The 21980-nt window shown below is 42.7% G+C and overlaps 1 protein-coding gene across 9 annotated transcripts in view; it reads right to left on the reverse strand.

The window, feature by feature from the left end:
* LOC115207725 (chromodomain-helicase-DNA-binding protein 5) overlaps nt 1-21980 on the reverse strand; it is a 52859-nt gene extending 30879 nt beyond the window's left edge. For 8 of the 9 annotated variants that reach the window (XM_029775146.1, XM_029775150.1, XM_029775142.1 and 5 more), the window contains exons 1-2: nt 19997-20960; nt 2020-2171 (exon numbers count right to left, since the gene is read on the reverse strand). In XM_029775146.1, coding sequence (XP_029631006.1) covers nt 2020-2171; nt 19997-20063 — 219 coding nt within the window. In that variant the 5' untranslated portion in view covers nt 20064-20960. Of the gene's footprint in view, nt 1-2019; nt 2172-19996; nt 20961-21880 lie in introns of those variants that run through there. The other variant, XM_029775148.1, reaches the window with a different exon arrangement.

Genomic DNA, 21980 nt, shown 5'->3' on the forward strand with positions numbered 1-21980 from the left:
ACCTGAATGTCAGGAACTAATGCCTGGGAGAGTTCAGCTGTCAGAACAGCTCTGTTACAACGCTGTTACTGGCACCCACTGGTACACACTCTAGCACTCCTAACCTACCATCCATGTTGTCAACCACAGGAACTCCTCCTGATCCACAGTCTAGATGGCACAAAGCCCACAGCTTACACTGGCACTCATGCTGGCACTTGTGCCAAGAGCCCCTAAACCATCGACTACTGTTTAAAGGAAGAGATTCGAAGATAGTCCAGAAAAACAAAGACTATTGAATTGCAGTTCAATCCTAGGCAATATGAATGGCTGCTCAAGAGACTACTACAGTTTATTGCACAACATCTACAGTGAGGGAAAAAGTATTTGATCCCCTGCTGATTTTGTACGTTTGCCCACTGACAAAGAAATTATCAGTCTATAATTTTAATGGTAGGTTTATTTGAACAATGAGAGACAGAATAACAACAAAAATATCCTGAAAAACGCATGTCAAAAATGTTATAAATTGATTTGCATTTTAATTAGGGAAATAAGTATTTGACCCCTCTGCAAAACATGACTTAGTACTTGGTGGCAAAACCCTTGTTGGCAATCACAGAGGTCAGACGTTTCTTGTAGTTGGCCACCAGGTTTGCACACATCTCAGGAGGGATTTTGTCCCACTCCTCTTTGCAGATCTTCTCCAAGTCATTAAGGTTTCAAGGCTGACGTTTGGCAACTCGAACCTTCAGCTCCCTTCACAGATTTTCTATGGGATTAAGGTCTGGAGACTGGCTAGGCCACTCCAGGACCTTAATGTGCTTCTTCTTGAGCCACTCCTTTTTTGCCTTGGCCGTGTGTTTTGGGTCATTGTCATGCTGGAATACCCATCCACGACTCATTTTCAATGCCCTGGTTGAGGGAAGGAGGTTCTCACCCAAGATTTGACGGTACATGGCCCCGTCCAGCGTCCCTTTGATGCGGTGAAGTTGTCCTGTCCCCTTAGCAGAAAAACACCCCCAAAGCATAACGTTTCCACCTCCGTGTTTGACGGTGGGGATGGTGTTCTTGTGGTCATAGGCAGCATTCCTCCTCCTCCAAACACGGCAAGTTGAGTTGATGTCAAAGAGCTCCATTTTGGTCTCATCTGACCACAACACTTTCACCCAGTTGTCCTCTGAATCATTCAAATGTTCATTGGCAAACTTCAGACGGGCATGTATATGTGCTTTCTTGAGCAGGGGGACCTTGCGGGCGCTGCAGGATTTAAGTCCTTCACGGCGTAGTGTGTTACCAATTGTTTTCTTGGTGACTATGGTCCCAGCTGCCTTGAGATCATTGACAAGATCCTCCCGTGTAGTTCTGGGCTGATTCCTCACCGTTCTCATGATCATTGCAACTCCACGAGGTGAGATCTTGCATGGAGCCCCAGGCCAAGGGAGATTGACAGTTCTTTTGTGTTTCTTCCATTTGCGAATAATCACACCAACTGTTGTCACCTTCTCACCAAGCTGCTTGGCGATGGACTTGTAGCCCATTCCAGCCTTGTGTAGGTCTACAATCTTGTCCCTGACATCCTTGGAGAGCTCTTTGGTATTGGCCATGGTGGAGAGTTTGGAATCTGATTGATTGATTGCTTCTGTGGACAGGTGTCTTTTTACAGGTAACAAACTGAGATTAGGAGCACTCCCTTTAAGAGTGTGCTCCTAATCTCAGCTCTTTACCTGTATAAAAGACACCTGGGAGCCAGAAATCTTTCTGATTGAGAGGGGGTCAAATACTTATTTCCTTCATTAAAATGCAAATCAATTTATAACATTTTTGACATGCGTTTTTCTGGATTTTTTTGTTGTTAATCTGTCTCTCACTGTTCAAATAAACCTACCATTAAAATGATAGACTGATCATTTTTTTGTCAGTGGGCAAACGTACAAAATCAGCAGGGGATCAAATACTTTTTTCCCCTCACTGTACTGTAGCTTCTTACAGGTTGTGTGTTATTGTGCACAAACATTTTTGCAGTCTGATAGAGCTTACCTCCTTTTTCCTCTTCTTGACTTTGGGCATCTTGCCCTCCTTCATCTTTTTAGGTTTCTTCTTCTTCAGTTGTTTAAGGGAGTCATCGTCAGAGAAGAAGCTGTCCAGAGGTGTGAGCGGGACAGTGTTGTGTTCACCCTCCTCATCCTCATCTTGACACACAAACACAAACATGGCATTCAGAACCACATGATACATGTACAGTACCAGTCAAAAGTTTGGACACACCTACTCATTCAAGGGTTTCTCTTTATTTTTACTATTTTCTACATTGCAGAATAATAGTGAAGACATCAAAACTATGAAATAACACATACCGAATCATGCAGTAACCAAAAAAAGTGTTAAACAAATCAAAATATATTTTCTATTTTAGATTCTTCAAAGTAGCCACCCTTTGCCTTGATGACAGCTTTGCACACTCTTGGCATTCTCTCAACCAGCTTCACCTGTAATGATTTTTCCAACAGTCTTGAAGGAGTTCCTACGTATGCTGAGCACTTGTTGGCTGCTTTTCCTTCACTCTGCAGTCCAACTCATCCCAAACCATCTCAATTGGGTGGAGGTTGGGTGATTGTGGAGGCCAGGTCATCTGATGCAGCACTCCATCACTGTCCTTCTTGGTCAAATAGCCCTTACAAGTCCTGGAGGTGTGTTGGGTCATTGTCCTGTTGAAAAACAAATGATAGTCCCACTAAGCGCAAACCAGATAGGGATGGCGTAGCGCTGCAGAATGCTGTGGTAACAATGCTGGTTAAGTGTGCCTTGAATTGAAAATAAAATCACTGTCACCAGCAAAGCACCCCCACACCTCCTCCATGCTTCACGGTGGGAACCACACATGCAGAGATCATCCGTTCACCTACTCTGCATCTCACAAAGGCAGTTTAAACCAAAAATCTCAAATTTGGACTCCAGACCACAAGACAGATTTCCACCGGTCTAATGTCCATTGCTCGTGTTTCTTGGCCCAAGCAAGTCTCTTCTTCTTATTAGTGTCCTCTAGTAGTGGTTTCTTTGCAGCAATTCGACCATGAAGGCCTGATTCACGCAGTCTCCTCTGAACAGTTGATGTTGAGATGTGTCTGTTACTTGAACTCTGTGAAGCATTTATTTGGGCTGCAATTTCTGAGGCTGGTAACTTCTGTATAGCCCCCTACCTTGTCACAACACAACTGATTGGCGCAAACGCATTAAGAAGGAAAGAAATTCCACATATTAACTTTTAACAAGGCACACCTGTTCATTGAAATGCATTCCAGTACCTCATGAAGCTGGTTTGAGAGAATGCCAAGAGTGTGCAAAGTTGTCATCAAGGCAAAGGGTGGCTACTTTAAAGAATCTCAAATATAAAATAGATTTTGATTGGTTTAACACTTTTTTGGTTACTACATGATTCCATACGTGTTATTTCATAGTTTTGATGTCTTCACTATTATTCTACAATGTAGAAAATAGTAAAAATAAAGAGAAACCGAGTAGCTGTGTCCAAGCTTTTGACTGGTACTGTATGCAACCTTTACTCTTACCGTAATACTCATACAAATTTCATAGGGGTTCTGGTAGTCATCATCACCTATCCATCCTCCCCTTTTACCTTATATCCTGTCAGCCAGGTAAAACTCCTAGTGGGGTGCTAGTCATCCGTCAACTGTATTGCCTCAATGTTGTTGTATACATAGAAGCATGCTGACTAGGGTGTACTACGGCACTCCAGACTTCAGTGCGGCCACAGTGGGTCACAGAGGAATAAGAGACAGTAGACAGTACATCACTATAAAGAGACACACTCCTCATTCACAAACACACAGACTGGAGGGCATGAAATATGCAGCACGTGTATCAGAGTCATTCAGCCAGCCAACACTAGACTAGCCTTGCAGCCTACCACTCCCAGAGGAACACTGAGTAGGGAGGAGGGGTTCCCTGTCTCCTAAGCACAAACCTTGGCTTGCAATGTACTTATCCTCCATTTAGCCATGCTAGTCAGGAGGGGCCACACAGACACTAGGGGCTTCCAAGGTTCATTATCAATGAGAGAATTGTTTATTTATACATTCCCATTCACCACTGGCTAAACTGGATGCATCATCCCACTTGTGTAGATTGAGGCTCTCTCATAAACATGCATAATGGCAGCTAGAGCCTCAAGCTCTATAGTTAATAAGCCAACATGTCTGCAGTGTCTCATGGGAGCTCTTTCATGTCTGAGCTACTGTCCATGTTTGCTGCCTGCCAGGCATGACATCATCACAACAAAACAGCTAATGTTACAATTTATTCAAATGCACTGATGATGCAATTGACTGAGATGAGGAGAAATACAGTTGAAATACATGCAGGTTGAGAAAGAAAAAAATGGTCTGTTTCCGGCTCAAGAAAACTCCTCCTTGCTGAAATGTGACACCCCCCATTATCTACCACCAAGATGACCACAAATGGCCAATTGTATAAACGTAATTGAGATAAACACATGTAGGAATGTATGTAAGGCACCACATCTAAATGTACTCACCTGGCAGAATCCTTTTTTTCCTTTAACGAGTCTGACGAGCCTGACACGAATGATATACTGCTGTCTCAAGAACAGGCCCTGATCCCCGTGATTTGCGTGAAGAGGAGGCGGAGAAAAAGGGGCCAGAGGGCGGGATGCTTTCTGAGAATTAGTAGGCGATCGAATAAACCCCCACTTCCTTCTATTCTGCTAGCAAACGTGCAATCTTTGGAGAATAAAATCGATGACCTATGTGGAAGATTAAAATTAAACTACTAACGGGACATTCAAAACTGTAATATTTTATGCTTAACGGAGTCGTGGCTGAGTGACGACACTATCAACATACAGCTGGCTGGTTATACGCTGTACCGGCAGGATAGAACCGCAGCGTCTGGTAAAACAAGGGGCGGCGGCCTATGTATTTTTGAAAATAACAGCTGATGCACGATATCTAAGCCTCTAGCTATTGCTTGCCTGAGGTAGAGTATCTCACGATAAGCTGTAGACCACACTATCTACCTAGAGTTTTCATCTGTATTCGTAGCTGTTTACATACCACCACAGACTGAGGCTGGCACTAAGACAGCATTGAATGAATTGTGTTCCGCCATAAGCAAACAAGAAAATGCTCACCCAGATGCGGCGCTCCTAGTAGCCAGGAACTTTAATGCGGGGAAACTTAAATCCGTTTTACCAAATTTCTATCAGCATGTTAAATGTGCAACCAGAGTGACCAGCTTTACGCCACACACAGAGTCGCATACAAAGCTCTCCCTCGCCCTCCATTTGGAAAATCTGAACATAATTCTATCCTCCTGATTCCTGCTTACATGCAAAAATTAAAGCAGGAAGCACCAGTGACTAGATCAATAAAAAAGTGGTCAAATGAAGCAGATGCTAAGCTACAGGACTGTTTTGCTAGCACAGACTGGAATATGTTCTGGGATTCCTCCCGATGGCATTGAGGAGTACACAACATCAGTCATTGGCTTCATCAATAAGTGCATCGATGACAACGTCCCAACAGTGACCATACGTACATACTAGAGGTCGACCGATTAGGGCCGATTTCAAGTTTTCATAACAATCGTTAATCAGCCTTTTTGGACGCCGATTATGGCCGATTGCATTGCAATCCATGAGGAAACTGCGTGGCAGGCTGACCACCTGTTACGCGAGCGCAGCAAGGAGCCAAGGTAAGTTCCTAGCCAGCGTTAAACTTATCTAATAAAAAACAATCAATCTTCACATAATCACTAGTTAACTACACATGGTTGATGATATTACTAAATTAACTTGCTTGTCCTGCGTTGCATATAATCAATGCGGTGCCTGTTAATTTATCATCGAATCCCAGCCTACTCCTACTTCAACTTCGCCAAACGGGTGATGTTTTAACAAAAGCGCATTTGCGGACAAAAAGCACAATCGTTGCACCAATGTACCTTACCATAAAAATCAATGCCTTTCTTAAAATTAATATACAAGTATATTTTTTAAAACCTGCATATATAGTTAAAAGAAATTCATGTTAGCAGGCAATATTAACTATGGAAATTGTGTCACTTCTCTTGCGTTCAGTGCAAGCAGAGTGAGGGTATATACAGCAGTTTGGGCCGTCTGGCTCGTTGCGAACTGTGTGAAGACCATTTCTTCCGAACAAAGACCGTAATTAATTTTCTAGAATTTTACATAATTATGACATAACATTGAAGGTTGTGCAATGTAACATCAATATTTAGACTTAGGGATGACACCCGTTCGATAAAATATGGAACGGTTCCATATTTCACTGAAAGAATAAACGTTTTGTTTTTGAAATTATAGTTTCCAGATTTGACCATATTAATGACCTAAGGCTCCTATCAACTCCCGAGATTAGGCTGGCAATACTATAGAGCCTATAAGAACATCCAATAGTCAAAGGTATATGAAATACAAATGGTATAGAGAGAAATAGTCCTGTAATAACTACAACCTAAAACTTCTTAACTGGGAATATTGAAGATTAGTGTTAAAAGGAATCACCAGCTTTCATATGTTCTCATGTTCTGAGCAAGGAACATAAACGTTAGCTTTTTTACATGGCACATATTGCACTTTTACTTTCGGCTTCAACACTGTGTTTTTGCATTATTTAAACCAAATTGAACATGTTTCATTATTTATTTGAGACTAAATTGATTTTATTTATGTATTATACTAAGTTAAAATAAATGTGTTCATTCAGTATTGTTGTAATTGTCATTACAAATATATATAAAAATCGCCCGATTAATCGGTATCGTCTTTTTTTGGTCCTCCAATAATCTGTATCGGCATTGAAAAATCATAATCGGTCGACCTCCAGTACATACCCCAACCAGAAGCCATGGATTACAGGCAACATCCGCACTGAGCTAAAGGCTAGAGCTGCCGCTTTCAAGGAGCGGGACCCTAACCCGGACGCTTATAAGAAATCCCGCTATGCCCTCCGACAAACCATCAAACAGGAAAAGCGTCAATACAGGACTAAGATCGAATCGTACTACACCGGCTCTGATGCTCGTCGGATGTGGCAGGGCTTGCAAACCATTACAGACTACAAAGGGAAGCACAGCCGAGAGCTGCCCAGTGACACGAGCCTACCAGACGAGCTAAACTAAGTCTATGCTCGCTTCGAGGCAAATAACACTAAGACATGCGTGAGAGCACCAGCTGTTCCGGAAGACTGTGTGATCGCGCTCTCCGCAGCCGATATGAGTAAGACCTTTAAACAGGTCAACTTTCACAAGGCTGCAGGGCCAGAGTGTCACATCTGCTCCTACAATGCCCTCTACTGCTCATCCTGTGTCTCCTTGACCTGCCGCCACTCCCCCAGTACTCGCTCCCTTTCCCTCTCTGTGTGTGTGTGTGTGTGTGTGTGATTGTGTGGGCGGAGACAGGTGTGCTGGATTCAGAGCAGATCCCCACCAGCTGCAACCTGTTCCATAACCAAGACCTCTACAAACACTCAGCCCTGCCAGATCGTAATCTCTGCTCAGTCAGTCTACGTTTCTAGCCGTTTGTTACTATTCCTGTTATGCCTGTTTTCCTTGTCTGATGCTGTTTTCCTCTCTGCTACAGTTCTGCCCGCTCTGGCTCTGGTCCCTGTCTCCAGTCCCATGTCTCGTCATCCTGCTACTCTGTCCTGGATTCCCCACTCTACTATTCCCTTGGATTCCCCTCCGGACCTGCTTACCCTGTTTCAACCCCTCTCGCTCCAGCCTCAGCCTCCGCACCTGGTTTCCAGCAACCCGCCCGAGCTTCCCCTGACCTGCACTCCATCTCCCCCCTGTGTTTCAATAAATACCTTGATTACTTCATCCCAGTCTCCTTGTCCTAGTCTGCTCTTGGGTTCCCCTGTTCCACTCCGCGTAACACAGACGGATTACCAGGACGTGTACTGCGAGCATGTGCTGACCAACAAGTGTCTTCACTGAAATTTTTCAACCTCTCCCTGTCTGAGTCTGTAATACCAACATGTTTTAAGCAGACCACCATAGTACCTGTGCCCAAGAACACTAAGGTAACCTGCCTAAATGACTACCGACCCGTAGCACTCAAGTCTGTAGCCATTAAGTGCTTTGAAAGGCTGGTCATGGCTCACATCAACACCATTATCCCAGAAACCCTAGACCCACTCCAATTTGCATACCGCTCCAACAGATCCACAGATGATCTATTGCACTCCACACGGCCCTTTCCCATCTGGACAAAAGGAACACCTACGTGAGAAAGCTATTCAGTGACTACAGCTCAGCATTCAACAACATAGTGCCCTCAAATCTCATCAATAAGCTAATGACGCTGGGACTAAACACCTCCCTCTGCAACTGGATCCTGGACTTCCTGACGGGCTGCCCCCAGGTGGTAAGGGTAGGTAACAACATATCTGCCATGCTGATCCTCAACACAAGGGCCCCTCAGGGGTGCGTGCTCAGTCCCCTCCTGTACTCCCTGTTCACTCATGACTGCACGGCCAGGCACAACACCAACACCATGATTAAGTTTGCCAATGACACAACAGTGGTAGGCCTGATCACCGACAACAACGAGACAGCCTACAGGAAGGAGGTCAGAAACCTGGCCATGTGGTGCCAGGACAACAGCCTCTCCCTCAATGTGATCAAGACAAAGGAGATGATTGTGGACTACAGGAAAAAGAGGACCGAGCATGTCCCCATTCTCATCGACAGGGCTGTAGGGGAGCAGATTGAGAGCTTCAAGTTCCTTGGTGTCCACATCACCAACAAACTAAGATGGTCCAAGCACACCAAGACAGTTGTGAAGAGGGCACGACGAAACCTATTCCCCTTCAGGAGACTGAAAAGATTTGGCATGGGTCCTCACATCCTCAAAAGGTTCTACAGCTGTACCATCGAGAGCATCCTGACTGGTTGCATCACTGCCTGGTATGGCAACTGCTCGGCCTCCGACTGCAAGGCACTACAGTGCGAACGGCCCAGCATATCACTGGGGCCAAGCTTCCGGCCATCCAGGACCTCAAAACCAGGCAGTCAGAGGAAGGCCCTAAAAATGGTCAAAGACTGCAGCCACCCTAGTCATAGACTGTTCTCTCTGCTACCACACGGCAAGCGGTACCGGAGCACCAAGTCTAGGTCCAATAGGCTTCTACCCCCAAGCCATAAGACTCATGAACATCTAATCAAATGGCTACCCAAACTATTTGCATTGCACCCCCCCCCCCCCCCTCTTTTACACCGCTGCTACTCTCTGTTGTTGTCATCTATGCATAGTCACTTTAATAACTCTACCTACATGTACATATTACCTCAACTAACCGGTGCCCCCGCACATTGACTCTGTACCGGTACCCCCCTGTATATAGTCTCGCTATTGTTATTTTACTGCTGCTCCTGATTTACTTGTTACTTTATTTCTTATCCAGATTTTTTAAACTGCATTGTTAGTTAGTGGCTCGTAAGTAAGCATTTCACTGTAAGATCTACACCTGTTGTATTCGGCGCATGTGACTAATACAATTTGATTCGGTGCATATTGACTAATACAATAGCTGGCAGCTATTATTCTAAATGCTCTGTGACGTCTTCCAGAGGTGGCAGCCTAGTAACCAGCCAGGTGCCTGGCTGTGCGTATCTGACAGTGCCAGGTGTTGAGGGGGATCACTGTGGCACGTGTCACAGGGCAGCTGGCACAAGGCCCTGTTTGAACCACAAACTTCTTGTTTGAACCAGGCTGCAGCCCCACTTCGCACACTGCCCACTTTAAAGCGCGGACGGTGGGCAGGCAGCACCGCTCTGAACTTCCTGCAAGGGCTTGGCCACTGGACCGCTCCATTAGAGGGGAGATTCATGACCTTCTCCCTTGTGGAAAGTTCAGCATTTACAGAAAACGCATTGGGCCTCTCTCTTTGACAGGCTCCTTATAGAAATACCCAGTTAGTGGTGACCTGTGGAGAGAGTGACTTCAGGGTTCTCCCCTCATTGAGAAGGTGCTTCTAGCCCACTCTAGTCATATCTTGGGAAACACAAAAGCGAACTCACACACATTTACTCCAAAGTTCGGTCAATCTAGCAGCGGATATGCCGTCATAGCGTAGCATTCTGAATTGCAGACTGTATGACTTCATGATACTCAGTAAGCCATCTTCTTGCAAATCTGTGCAAGAAAATCTGTCTTGAGCAGTAGTCATTGACTGTGAGCTCACTTTCCTGCTCCTGGAAGTTAGTGATAATAAATGGTGGCAGGGCAGTATATATCTAAGGGTACAGAGTGATGGTGTGTGAGTGAGCTAGTTGTGTACTGTGGGTCAATTCAGGGCAGCAGGAGCCTGGTCAGCAAGAGCCTGGTGGTGGCAGACGTAACAGAGCATTACAGCTCCTTATATAGTTTGCTATTCTTGCTCACCCATTCATAAATATTATATGGTAGTAGTATATTATGACAGTGTAATTAGAACATATATGTGCAGTTGAACACAAATGTAGTGGTAACTAGTGTAAAAGGTGATGCTTTCCCAAGTATAATACACATTTACTCGGGCAAGCATCACACACATGCACGCACACACACACACCCACACAGTTGGACAAAAAACGGTGTCAGCTTTCACAGTGGAGCCTCCAAAAATAGCCCCACCAATCAGGGATGACTTTAGTAGGCACACAAAAGCCCATGATAATCTTTACATTTCAGAGAAGGACGAAACCATGAAAAAGAGATGCAGTAGCAACATGTAAAACTGAGACACAGGGACAGTGCTAGCGTCATGACAAAAAATGTGACAATGGGAAGGACAACTGAATGATTTGACAGTGAGTGGTGATTGTATGGCTGTGACAGCTAACAGTGGAAGCTACTGTACTGTGGGTCCTCGGCTCTCCCTCCATGGCTTGTGGAGGGCCCCTGCCAATCCTGAAATTCCTTAAGACTGCTGTCAAGCCTGGCTGGGTCTATATGAAAAACACTCACATCAAAGCATCATGGACGGTTAACATGCTGCATGCACAATTATACACCTGCTCTTTCCATGACATAGACTGACCAGGTGAAATCTATGATCCCTTATTGACGTCACTTATTGATCCACTTCAATCAGTGTAGATGAAGGGGAGGAGACAGGTTAAATAAGGATTTCCAATCCTTGAGACATGGATTGTGTGTGTGCATTCAGAGGGTGAATGGGCAAGACAAAAGATTTAAGTGCCTTTGAACGGGGTATGGTAGTAGGTGCCAGGTGCACTGGTTTCAGTGTCAAAAACTGGAACGCTGCTGGGTTTTTCCCACTCAACAGTTTCCTGTGTGTATCAAGAATGGTCCAACGCCCAAAGGACATCCAGCCAACTTGAAACAACTGTGAAAAGCATTGGATTCAACATGGGCCAGCATCCCTGTGAAACGCTTTCGACACCTTGTAGAGTCCATGCCATGACGAATTGAGGCTGTTCTGATGGCAAAAGGGGGTGCAAGTCAATATTAGAACGGTGTTCCTAATGTTGTTTTCACTCAGTGTAGAACACACTGGGAGAAAATATATAAAACGTATAAAGAATCAACTTAAACATAACAAGAAGGATTTATTTAAATCACACATTTTCATAGCTATTTGCATGCATTTACACTTCGTTTTTAACCACAAGTCTTTGGTTATTGGGGTCGTGCATCAGTGATTGCGTTATCCCTCGGGATGTGGCTGGCAGACTGTGTGCTGAAATTGCAAAGAACTCTCCTCTTTCTAAAGCTAAGTTGTTCTTAATTAAATTGTACCAATACAAATCATTTTAAGGTACAGTATTTTGTGAGTCGGTTTGCTCCATAACACCCATGACTACAGTGCATTCGGAGAGTACTCAGACCCCTTGACTTTTTCCACATTTTGTTACGTTACAGCCTTATTCTAAAATGTATTAAATTGTTTTTTTTGTGTGATGCATTAGAATGATGGAGGCCACTGGAGGCCACTGTGTTCTTGGCGACCTTCAATGCTGAAATGTTTTGGTACCCTTCCCCAGATCTGCGCCTTCCTTTGACCTCATGCCTTGGTTTTTGCTCAGACCTGCACTGTCAACTGTGGGACAGGTGTATGTAGACAAGTGTATGTCTAATCAATTAAATGTACCACAGGTGGACTCCAATCAAGTTGTAGAAACATCTCAAGGATGATCAATGGAAACAGGATGTACCTGAGCTCAATATCGAGTCTCATAGCAAAGGGTCTGAATACTTATGTAAATAAAGTTTTTATTTTTATTTTTTTATAAATTACCACAAATTTCTAAAAAACTGTTTTCGCTTTGTCATTATGGGATATTGTGTGTAGAATGATGAAGATTTATTTTTATTTAATACATTTAAAAATAAGGTTGTAAAGTACAAAATATGGAAAAAGTCAAAGGGTCTGAATACTTTCCGAATGCACTACACATAAAATAACCTTTTATGTATGCTCCAATGTCAAATGTTGTTGTAAATGATAATAATGTACATGTTTTTATTTAACAGGCTAAGGCTAATATCAGACTGGAGCTCAGACATTGGCATTCTGGTATTTACGCTAATAGGCTGACCACACCGCTCGTGTCGCATGTACAAGCGTTGCAAAATAAATTTAGAAATCTATGTTATTTAATTATTGCACCCACACTGCTCGCGAGCGTCTGCGTTGCCAAGGGCTAAAATAGAACTCCTTTCTATTTCTGACGCAGATCGTCCTGCAAGTCCTGCCTAAACCTCATTGGTTTATAGAAGCAGGTACCCACGTGCCATCTCCTCATTGGTTATACCCACGTGGGTGATTGAAAGACGAACTGTGTTGCCGGTCGGTGTAGTAATACTATGAAAGTTTAGATGTCAATCACCATATAAGTTCAAAGATGAAAAAGCCTGGAAGGAGGAGAGATGACTAGAAACGATTCGGTTGACCGTTTTATGTGTGGATTAATTGTCGGAGTAGAGGACCTTGTGCATTTCAGGTAAAATAACAACCTAATGTTTATATCCCAGGACAAATTAACTAGCAACAGCAAGCTAGCTAAATAGGACAAATTAGCTAGCAAGTGCAAGCTAACTTGCTAAATTGCCATAAATGTTTAATGCTTTTTGACCTGTCCCCAAATTAATATAATTGGTTCAGAGTTTGTTTTGATATTTTAACCTGCGTGCCGTGATCGCGTTTAGTATAGGGGGACAAAATACATTTATGTATGATGGCGCACGCGCGCAGCCGGTTTGGGTTCCGTGAAAGCCTAGTGCAAACCCCCAACTATCCACAGAGCATAAACATAAACAAAGAAATATTTTTTTTTTACAAAAAAACACAACATACAAACCCATACATTGCACAGCTAGGCCTAATGCGAGGTTATTTTTTATTGCACCATGACAAACTGGTGCCATAACCAGCCAACCATTTCACACTGATAGGCTAATGCAAATGCTATGAGGGCAGGAGGGCATTTTAGTCTACCCTGGCTAAGGTTGCAAAGGGTCGGTAAACTTTACCAAGGAAGTTAAGCACGGGAATTTTGTGAATTTTGCTTAAATTCATCAAAAACGTTAGCTTATAAAAGTGAACCTTTTTTTGTGGGATACAAATAAGACAATTCTAGGACTTGTGGCATATTTTGGTTAAACTATCGTTCAATGGAATTGCAACCCTCTGCATGCACAGTGCATTATTCCATCACATGTGCAGTGCACTCTTCCATCACATGTACAGCTGATTCTCAAGATATTGCACACTAATGAGATGCTATTGAGCCCACACTACTACACTGTCTGAGCCAAGGACTACATGCTTTTTTGGTAAGGTTTGATTACAATACTGGGTGGGGTGAATATATTTTATATGACATACATGATTTTTTGTTAACTAGTAAATAGTAGACTACAGCAAAGTGTGTTTAAATCATTTCTAACTTAACAATTTCTGCTAGTTAGTTTTTGCTACCATGTTGGTTTTAGCTTGCTTGAGCCTGCTAACTGAGGAGTGTTAATTCACCTGTTTCCATACATGTTTCATTTTAAAACATGTATCTTACAAAGGAGTTGTTTAATCTAACTGCTTAACTATTTATCTGTACATGGAATTGTATATTTGGGTTATTTTACTCATTTTTTTCTAATCTTTACAGGAAAATGCCACTGGCACTATCTGATGTGTGGAGACATTTCACTGCAGCTAATGTAGAAGGAAAAGCTGTGTACATTTGCAAATACTGTGCCAAATCATATATGAAGAATTCAACAAAGATGCAGAATCATCTGGCCAAGTACATAAAGTTTCCTCAGAGCTCGCAACAAGCAACCTCTGACAAAAGTCCCTCTACTTCTAGTCGAGGTGAAAATGATGAATCAGACACCTTATCGATAGCAACAGCTCATGGTCCTCCTGGAATCAGATTTTTTTTTACTCAATGGAGGAACGTAGTCAGAAATGCTGATAAATGTCTTTCTCGAGCTGTGTATACAACTGGTTCACGTCCGATGCTCACAGGCAATGTGTATTGGGAGAGATTTCTGAATGTTCTTCGCCCAACATACACCCCTCCAACCAGACATTCTTTTTCTACTCATTAGCTGAAAGCAGAGTTCAACAGAGTTCACGTGAAAGTCAAGCAAATCACAGAGAAAGCAGACTGTATTGCAATCCTCTCTGAATGTTCGTGGGCAAGGAATAATTAACTACACCATCTCCAACCCTCAACCAGTATTCTACAAGAGCACAGACACAAGGGACAACAGACACACCGGTCTCTACATTGCAGATGAGCTGAAGGCAGTCATCAATGACCATGGACCACAGAAGGTATTTGCACTGGTGACAGACAATGCTGCGAACATGAAGGCTGCTTGGTCTAAAGTGGAGGAGTCCTACCCTCACATCACACCCATTGGCTGTGCTGCTCATGCATTGAATCTGCTCCTCAAGGACATCATGGCCCTGAAAACAATGGATACACTCTACAAGAGAGCCAAGGAAATGGTTAGGTATGTGAAGGGTCATCAAGTTATAGCAGCAATCTACCTCACCAAGCAAAGTGAGAAGAATAAGAGCACCACATTGAAGCTGCCCAGCAACATCCGTTGGGGTGGTGTTGTCATCATGTTTGACAGTCTCCTGGAGGGGAAGGAGTCTCTCCAATAAATGGCCATATCACAGTCTGCCGATATGGACAGCCCCAACAAGAGGATCCTCCTGGATGATGTATTTTGGGAGAGAGTGGTAAGCAGCCTGAAACCTATAGCAGTAGCCATTGCACATATTGAGGGAAAGAATGCCATCCTGTCTGATGTTCAGACTCCGCTTGCTGATGTAAGAGAAGAAATCCGTACTACCCTGCCCTCTTCACTGTTGCTCCAAGCAATTTTGGACCCCAAGTATGATGGCAAGAGCATCCTGTCTGATGCAGAGATCAACAAGGCCTATGGTGTCATCACTACCGTGTCTCCCCACCTTGGCCTGGATGAGGGAAAGGTTCTTGGCAGTCGGGCAAAGTACACTTCCAAGCAAGGGCTTTTGGATGGAGATGCAATATGGCAGTCGTGCCAACATATCTCATCAGCCACCTGGTGGAAGGGACTTTGTGGATCTGAGGCTCTTTCCCCTGTTGCCTCCATCATCCTCCAAATCCCACCAACATCAGCCACCTCAGAGCGCAACTTGTCCTTGTTTGGAAACACACACACCAAAGCACGCAACAGGCTGACCAATACAAGGGTTGGAAAATTGGTGGCCATCTGGGCAAATCTGAAGCTTTTTGAGCCTGACAAAGAGCCATCCTCAACAAGGTTGGAAAGTGACAGTGAAGATGAGGCCTCAGAGTCTGATGTTCAAGGGGTGGACATTGAGGAGGTTCAGGGAGAAGACATGGAAGCCTGAGAGGAAGACAACCAAAGCTTTAGTTTCTGGACTATCATTTTACAGATGTATGTTGAAAAGATGTGATGGATGCGATGGATCATTGGGGATCATTCCCTTTCTTTTGTTGTTCAGTGAAGTCATCCCATGTGAAGAGTCAACTCATTTAATTAAAGTTCAATTCATAACAAAAAAAATAATTATTATTTCTATTGGAAGGATTTCATAATTTTCAATTATGTCTACTTATGATAAGGTAAAAGGTTTGTTTCTGTCTCCATATGATATGGTAAATATATCCAATGTAGAAAGAAAATCTACATTTAAATGGTATTAATTTGCATATATTTCCATTAATTCCCATATATTCCCGTTAATTCCCTTAATTCCCACAGAGAGTTCCACCTCTGAATATTCCCCAAAATGTGCAACCCTAGCCCTGGCTGCTAATCCAGTAGTAAATCATCTGGGGCCTGGAGCTAGCTGGAGGAGAAAAACTATGAATGTAATGATTGTATTGAGTGAACTGACATGGTGGTATAAAAGGCAGGTTCCTGGCCTGGGCCCTTTCTGTAGGGTACTTCATCACATCACCCCTGGCCTGACACTGGCTCCCCAGATATTTAGGACCTGGTTGACTGCCATGGATGGAGAGAGAGATTGATAAACCAGGCTCAGGGGGAACCCTATTTAACTAGCAGTGTAAATAAGAGGTGTCCTGTTGCAGATTACCACATGAGTTGATGGGTTTAAAGATGTAATCTACCATGCTCTCACCATTTTAAGGTTTGGAGGGTTCACATGGGGCACGTTCAGCAGGACGCAACGTTTTTGAACGTTCAAATAGAAATTGGCTATGTAGAACAAGCATGCCTCTCTTACATGAAGAATAAGGAATCACATTGGCTTTATTCATGGCATTTCTATCTGCAACATTCTAAAACATTTGGCAACTGAACATGGCCATGGTCTTGAGTGCATTCAAAAGTGTAGTTTTACAGACCATCCAACCTGACAGAGCTGGAGAGGATCTGCAGAGAAGAATGGGAGAAACTACCCAAATACAGGTGTGCCAAGCTTGTAGCGTCATACCCAAGAAGACTCGAGGCTGTAATCACTGCCAAAGGTGCTTAAACAATGTTCTAAGTAAATGGTGTGATTACTTAAGTAAATGTGATAATTCAGATTTTTATTTTGAATAACTTTGCAAAATTGTCATTATGGGGTATTGTGTGAAGATCGATGAGAATAAAACATTTTTTAATCCATTTTAGAATAAGGCTGTAACATAACAAAATGTGGAAAAAGTCAAGGGGTCTGAATACTTTACAAATGCACTATATATTTATTATTTTTAAATAATTTTCATTCTTGGACATAAGACTATAAAATCACCAGGAAATTAGCTCAGTGATTTTAATTTAGGAAATCTGTTCAAGTATTCCTACACATTAATAGAGAAGCATCCCAATGTAATCAAGGTTTGAAATGATTGTTTTTTTTCAAATACTACAGTGCCTTCAAAAAGTATTCCCACCCCTTGACTTTTTCCCACATTTTTGTTGTATTACAGCTGAATTTAAAATGGATTAAATGGAGTTTGTCACTGGCCTACACACAATACCACATAATGCCAAAGTGGTATTATGTTTTTTTCTAAATGTTTACAAATTAATAAAAATGATAAGCTGAAATGTCTTGAGTCAATACGTATTCAATCCCATTATGGCAATCTAAATAAGTTCTCAAGTAAACATTTGCTTAACAAGTCAAATAATAAGTTGCATGGACTCACATTATTTTTTAAATGCCTACCTAATTTCTGTAGCCCACACATATGCCCACCTGTGAGGTCCCTCAGCAGTGAATTTCAAAGACAGATTCAACCACAAAGACCAGAGAGGTTTTCCAATGCCTTACAAAGAAGGGCACCTATTGGTATATGGGTAAAAATAAAAAAGCAGACATTGAATATCCATTTGAGCATGGTGAAGTTATTAATTACACTTTGGATGGTGCATTGGGCTCCCGAGTGGCTCAGCGGTCTAAGGGACTGTATCTCAGTGCTTGAGGTGTCACTACAGACACCCTGGTTCGATTCCAGGCTGTATCACAACCGGCCATGATTGGGAGTCCCATTAGGGCGGTGCACAATTGGCTAAGCGTCGTCTGGGTTTGGCGGGTATAGGCCGTCATTGTAAATAAAAATGTATTCTTAACTGACTTGCCTAGTTAAATAAAAGGTTACACATCAAAATCATTAGAAAGATAAAGGCTTCCTTCTTAACTCAGTTGCCGGAGAGGAAGGAAACCGCTCAGGGATTTCACCATGAGGCCAATGGTGAAGTTAAAACAGTTAGAATATAATTACTGTGATAGGAGAAAACTGAGGATGGATCAACAACATTATAGTTACTCTACAATACTAACCTAATTGACAGAGTGAAAAGAAGCAAGCCTGTACAGAATAAAAAATATTCCAAAACATGCATCCTGTTTGCAACAAGGCACTAAAGTAATACTGCAAAACAATGTGGCAAAACATTTAACTTTTTGTCCTGAATACAAAGTGTTAAGTTTGGGGCAAATCCAATATAACACATTCCCGAGTAACACTCTCCATATTTTCATGCATAGTGGTGGCTGCATCATGTTATGGGTATGCTTGTAATCGTTAAGATCCGTGGAGTTTTTCAGAATTGAAAAAAATGTACTGAATTGAGCTAAGCACAGGCAAAATTCTAGAGGAAAACCTGGTTCAGTCTGCTTTCCACCGGACACTGGAAGATGATTTCACCTTTCAGCAGGACAATAACCTAAAACACAAGGCCAAATCTACACTGGAGTTGCACACCAAGAAGACATGAATAATCCTGAGTGGCCGAGTTCCAGTTTTGACTTAAATCTACTTGAAAATCTATGGCAAGACCTGAAAATGGTTGTCTAGCAATGATCAACAAACAATTTGACAGAGCTTGAAGAATTTTGAAAAGAATAATGGGCAAACAATCCAGGTGTGGAAAGCTCAGAGACTTACCCAGAAAGACACATCTGTAATCGCTGCAAAAGGTGCTTCTACAAAGTGTTGACTCAGTGGTGTGAATACTTTTGTAAATTAGATATTTCTGTATTTAATTTTCAATAAATTAGCAAGTATTTATAAAAACATGTTTTCACTTTGTCATTGTGGGGTATTGTGTGTGGATGGGTTAGAAAAATCTAATATATATATATAAATCATGGGGTATGAATACTTTCTTTCAGCACTGTTTGGGATTATTGCAGTCAATTAGCAGTGTACAAATTATTTACAACTATATTCGGGTCCCCTGACCATCCACTCAAGGAAAAATCTGCCCATGGCTGAATGTAATTGGGGACCCCTGTTCTAAACCATTGTTTTCCTGTTACACGTGTTTTCATAGTCACAGCCCAGCACCTCTGCGGCCACTGCTGACTTTGGACAAGAGCCTCAAAACAATTGGGACACAGCTGCACAATTTAGATAACGGGGCAGTAGCACCTGGGTGAGATGGGACGTTTATTGACATTCATTTATAGATAACGAATGCCTTTTATTCAGCTGTCACAGCATGTGATCGATCGGTGCAACTTCTGACCTCATAAAGAAACAATAAAAAACATTCTATGGTAAGAGCATAAAACGGTGCACCCTCAAAACAGCACCAACAAAATTGTGCATGTGCCTAAATCTAATAACAAAAATCAAGTAGGCTATCTATGCTGATCGCAGTCAAAGTAAAATGGAGTTCGGGTGGCCTAACATCGGAGGTTTTCATATTTTTTTCACACGAACGCACTGATGCCTGCGGCTGTCCTTTTCTCGGACCGGGTCATTTCAGTAGGCTACCACAGATGGCGGCTTTTCATTCGGCCATATCATATTTGAAGATGACACAGTGGCGACACCTGCAAACCTGTGCCCGAGGAAAACGGGTAGTACTAAAATAAAAAATTGGGACGCTTACTGCATCCCACCCCTCCTCTTTTCTCCTAGAACGTAGGGCAAGCCCTTTCCCCCACATTCAACTAGGCGTATAGCAGCGCAAAATATATTCAGGGAAGAAACTCCCCCTCCCCTTACTTCATTCCCTCACCTGGTATCTCGTCTTCAAAATCCATGTCGTCTTGTCCCTCGTCTTCATTGCTTAACGACCCAGGCATCTTTATCGCATACAAAAAACCTCTCTGAAAGTTAACCCTGAAAATGCCTCTGTTCACCTCTTCGTGCCTCCCGGAAAATAATTGTATAATACTTGTGTAAATACAATTAATTTTCAAGAAAGATGGCTTCCTTCTTTTTGTAGGAAAAAATCTGTTTCCTTTTCCACTCTTCACTATCTAAGTCCTCCAGTCTGAAAATAAGAAAGACAAAAATGGAACACATGCCCAAATTGTGACGTCTGGTCTGTTGCCATGACAATCCATCCCATAATTTTCACCACAACTAGTTAGGCATGCTCCCCTAGTTACCACTTTTACTAGTCGTGAGCAGTGCTGCAAGTAGCAATGCCACTGTGTGCACCACCAGCCTGTCGCTTTGCCCATTTTCCCAAGCAAGTCCAAAGAAATTGAGGTTACACCAGGGTATCCAGGGTGGGGGGATTCAATCCCCTCGCGAGTCCCCACTTTGCATGTCGTTTCAAATGGATTCAATGCAACGTAATCATGTATCCTGTAAAACAATCGATCTAAGTCAAACTGGGTTTGAATAACCACCAAAATTACGTCGTTTAACGATAATGATATCGATTTTAGGTAGCGGTAATTTTGCCTATTTTGTATCTTGATTGATGTAGGCTACGCGTGCCGAAGTGCGAATATTACAAAGTAAACAATCAGCTTGCCTACATTAGAGAGAGGGCATTCGTTCGTGACATTACTGTAGCCTACAGTAGATTTGGTTGAATTGCAATTTCAAGTATTGTAGTCCATTTCTTTTCGGTTTTAGAAAGTATTTAGCAAAGGCATGCATTCAACAAACTTCCCTTCACTGACAAGAAATCCAGTTTATTGGCAAGCGCGCAGCCCGTGCAGTCGCTTGCTTGAATAGTTGTCAAGGTTACCACCGCGGGAACAAGACGCTCGTGTGATCAGACCACAGAGTTTCTAAACCCATAGGTCCAACATCGCGATACTTCCGGGAAAGCTTGTGAAGCAGTCGGCAGAACAGACCGGGGTTTGAGAAGTCAATGAGAGAAGTGACACATTCTTCCTTAGTTCATTTTCTTGAAATCTAAAAGTCACATTGATTCAAGACAATGTCTTAAGTACCTGAACATGTTATTACTCCAACCTCGTGAAAGTAGGCATCTCTCTCATTCATTTATATGCAGATAGTCTTATACTCAGCTGGCCACTCCCAGGATTTTGTTTTAAACTCTCTAAAACAAAGCTTCCTTAGTCTAACAAGCTTTCTCTGCCCTTAACCTTGTTCTGAACACCTCCAAAACAAAGGTCATGTGGTTTGGTAAGAAGAATGCCCCTCTCCCCCCAGTGTGATTATTACTACCTCTGAGGGTTTTTAAAGCTTGAGGTAGTCACCTCATACAAGTACTTGGGAGTATGGCTAGACAGTACACTGTCCTTCTCTCAGCACATATCAAAGCTGCAGGTTAAGGTTAAATCTAGACTTGGTTTCCTCTATTGTAATCGCTCCTCTTTCACCCCAGCTGCCAAACTAACCCTGATTCAGAAAACCATCCTACCCTTAATAGATTATGGATACGTAATTTATAGATAGACAGCTAGATGTTCTTTACCATTCGGCCATCAGATTTGCCACCAATGCTCCTTATAGGACACATCACTGCACTCTATACTCCTCTGTAAAGTGGTCTTCTCTGTATACACGTCACAAGACCCACTGGTTGATGATTATTTATAAAACCCTCTTAGGCCTCCTTCCTGAGATACCTGCTGCAGCCCTCATCCTCCACCCTTTCTGCCAGTCACATTCTGGTCCCAAAGCACACACATACCTGGGTTGCTCCTCTTTTCAGTTTGCTGCAGCTAGCGACTGAAACGAGCTGCAAAACAAAACGAACAAAAAACACTGCCCAGTTGGATTTATCTCCATCT

This window comes from Salmo trutta, chromosome 14, assembly GCF_901001165.1.
Source record: "Salmo trutta chromosome 14, fSalTru1.1, whole genome shotgun sequence".
NCBI lineage: Eukaryota > Metazoa > Chordata > Actinopteri > Salmoniformes > Salmonidae > Salmo > Salmo trutta.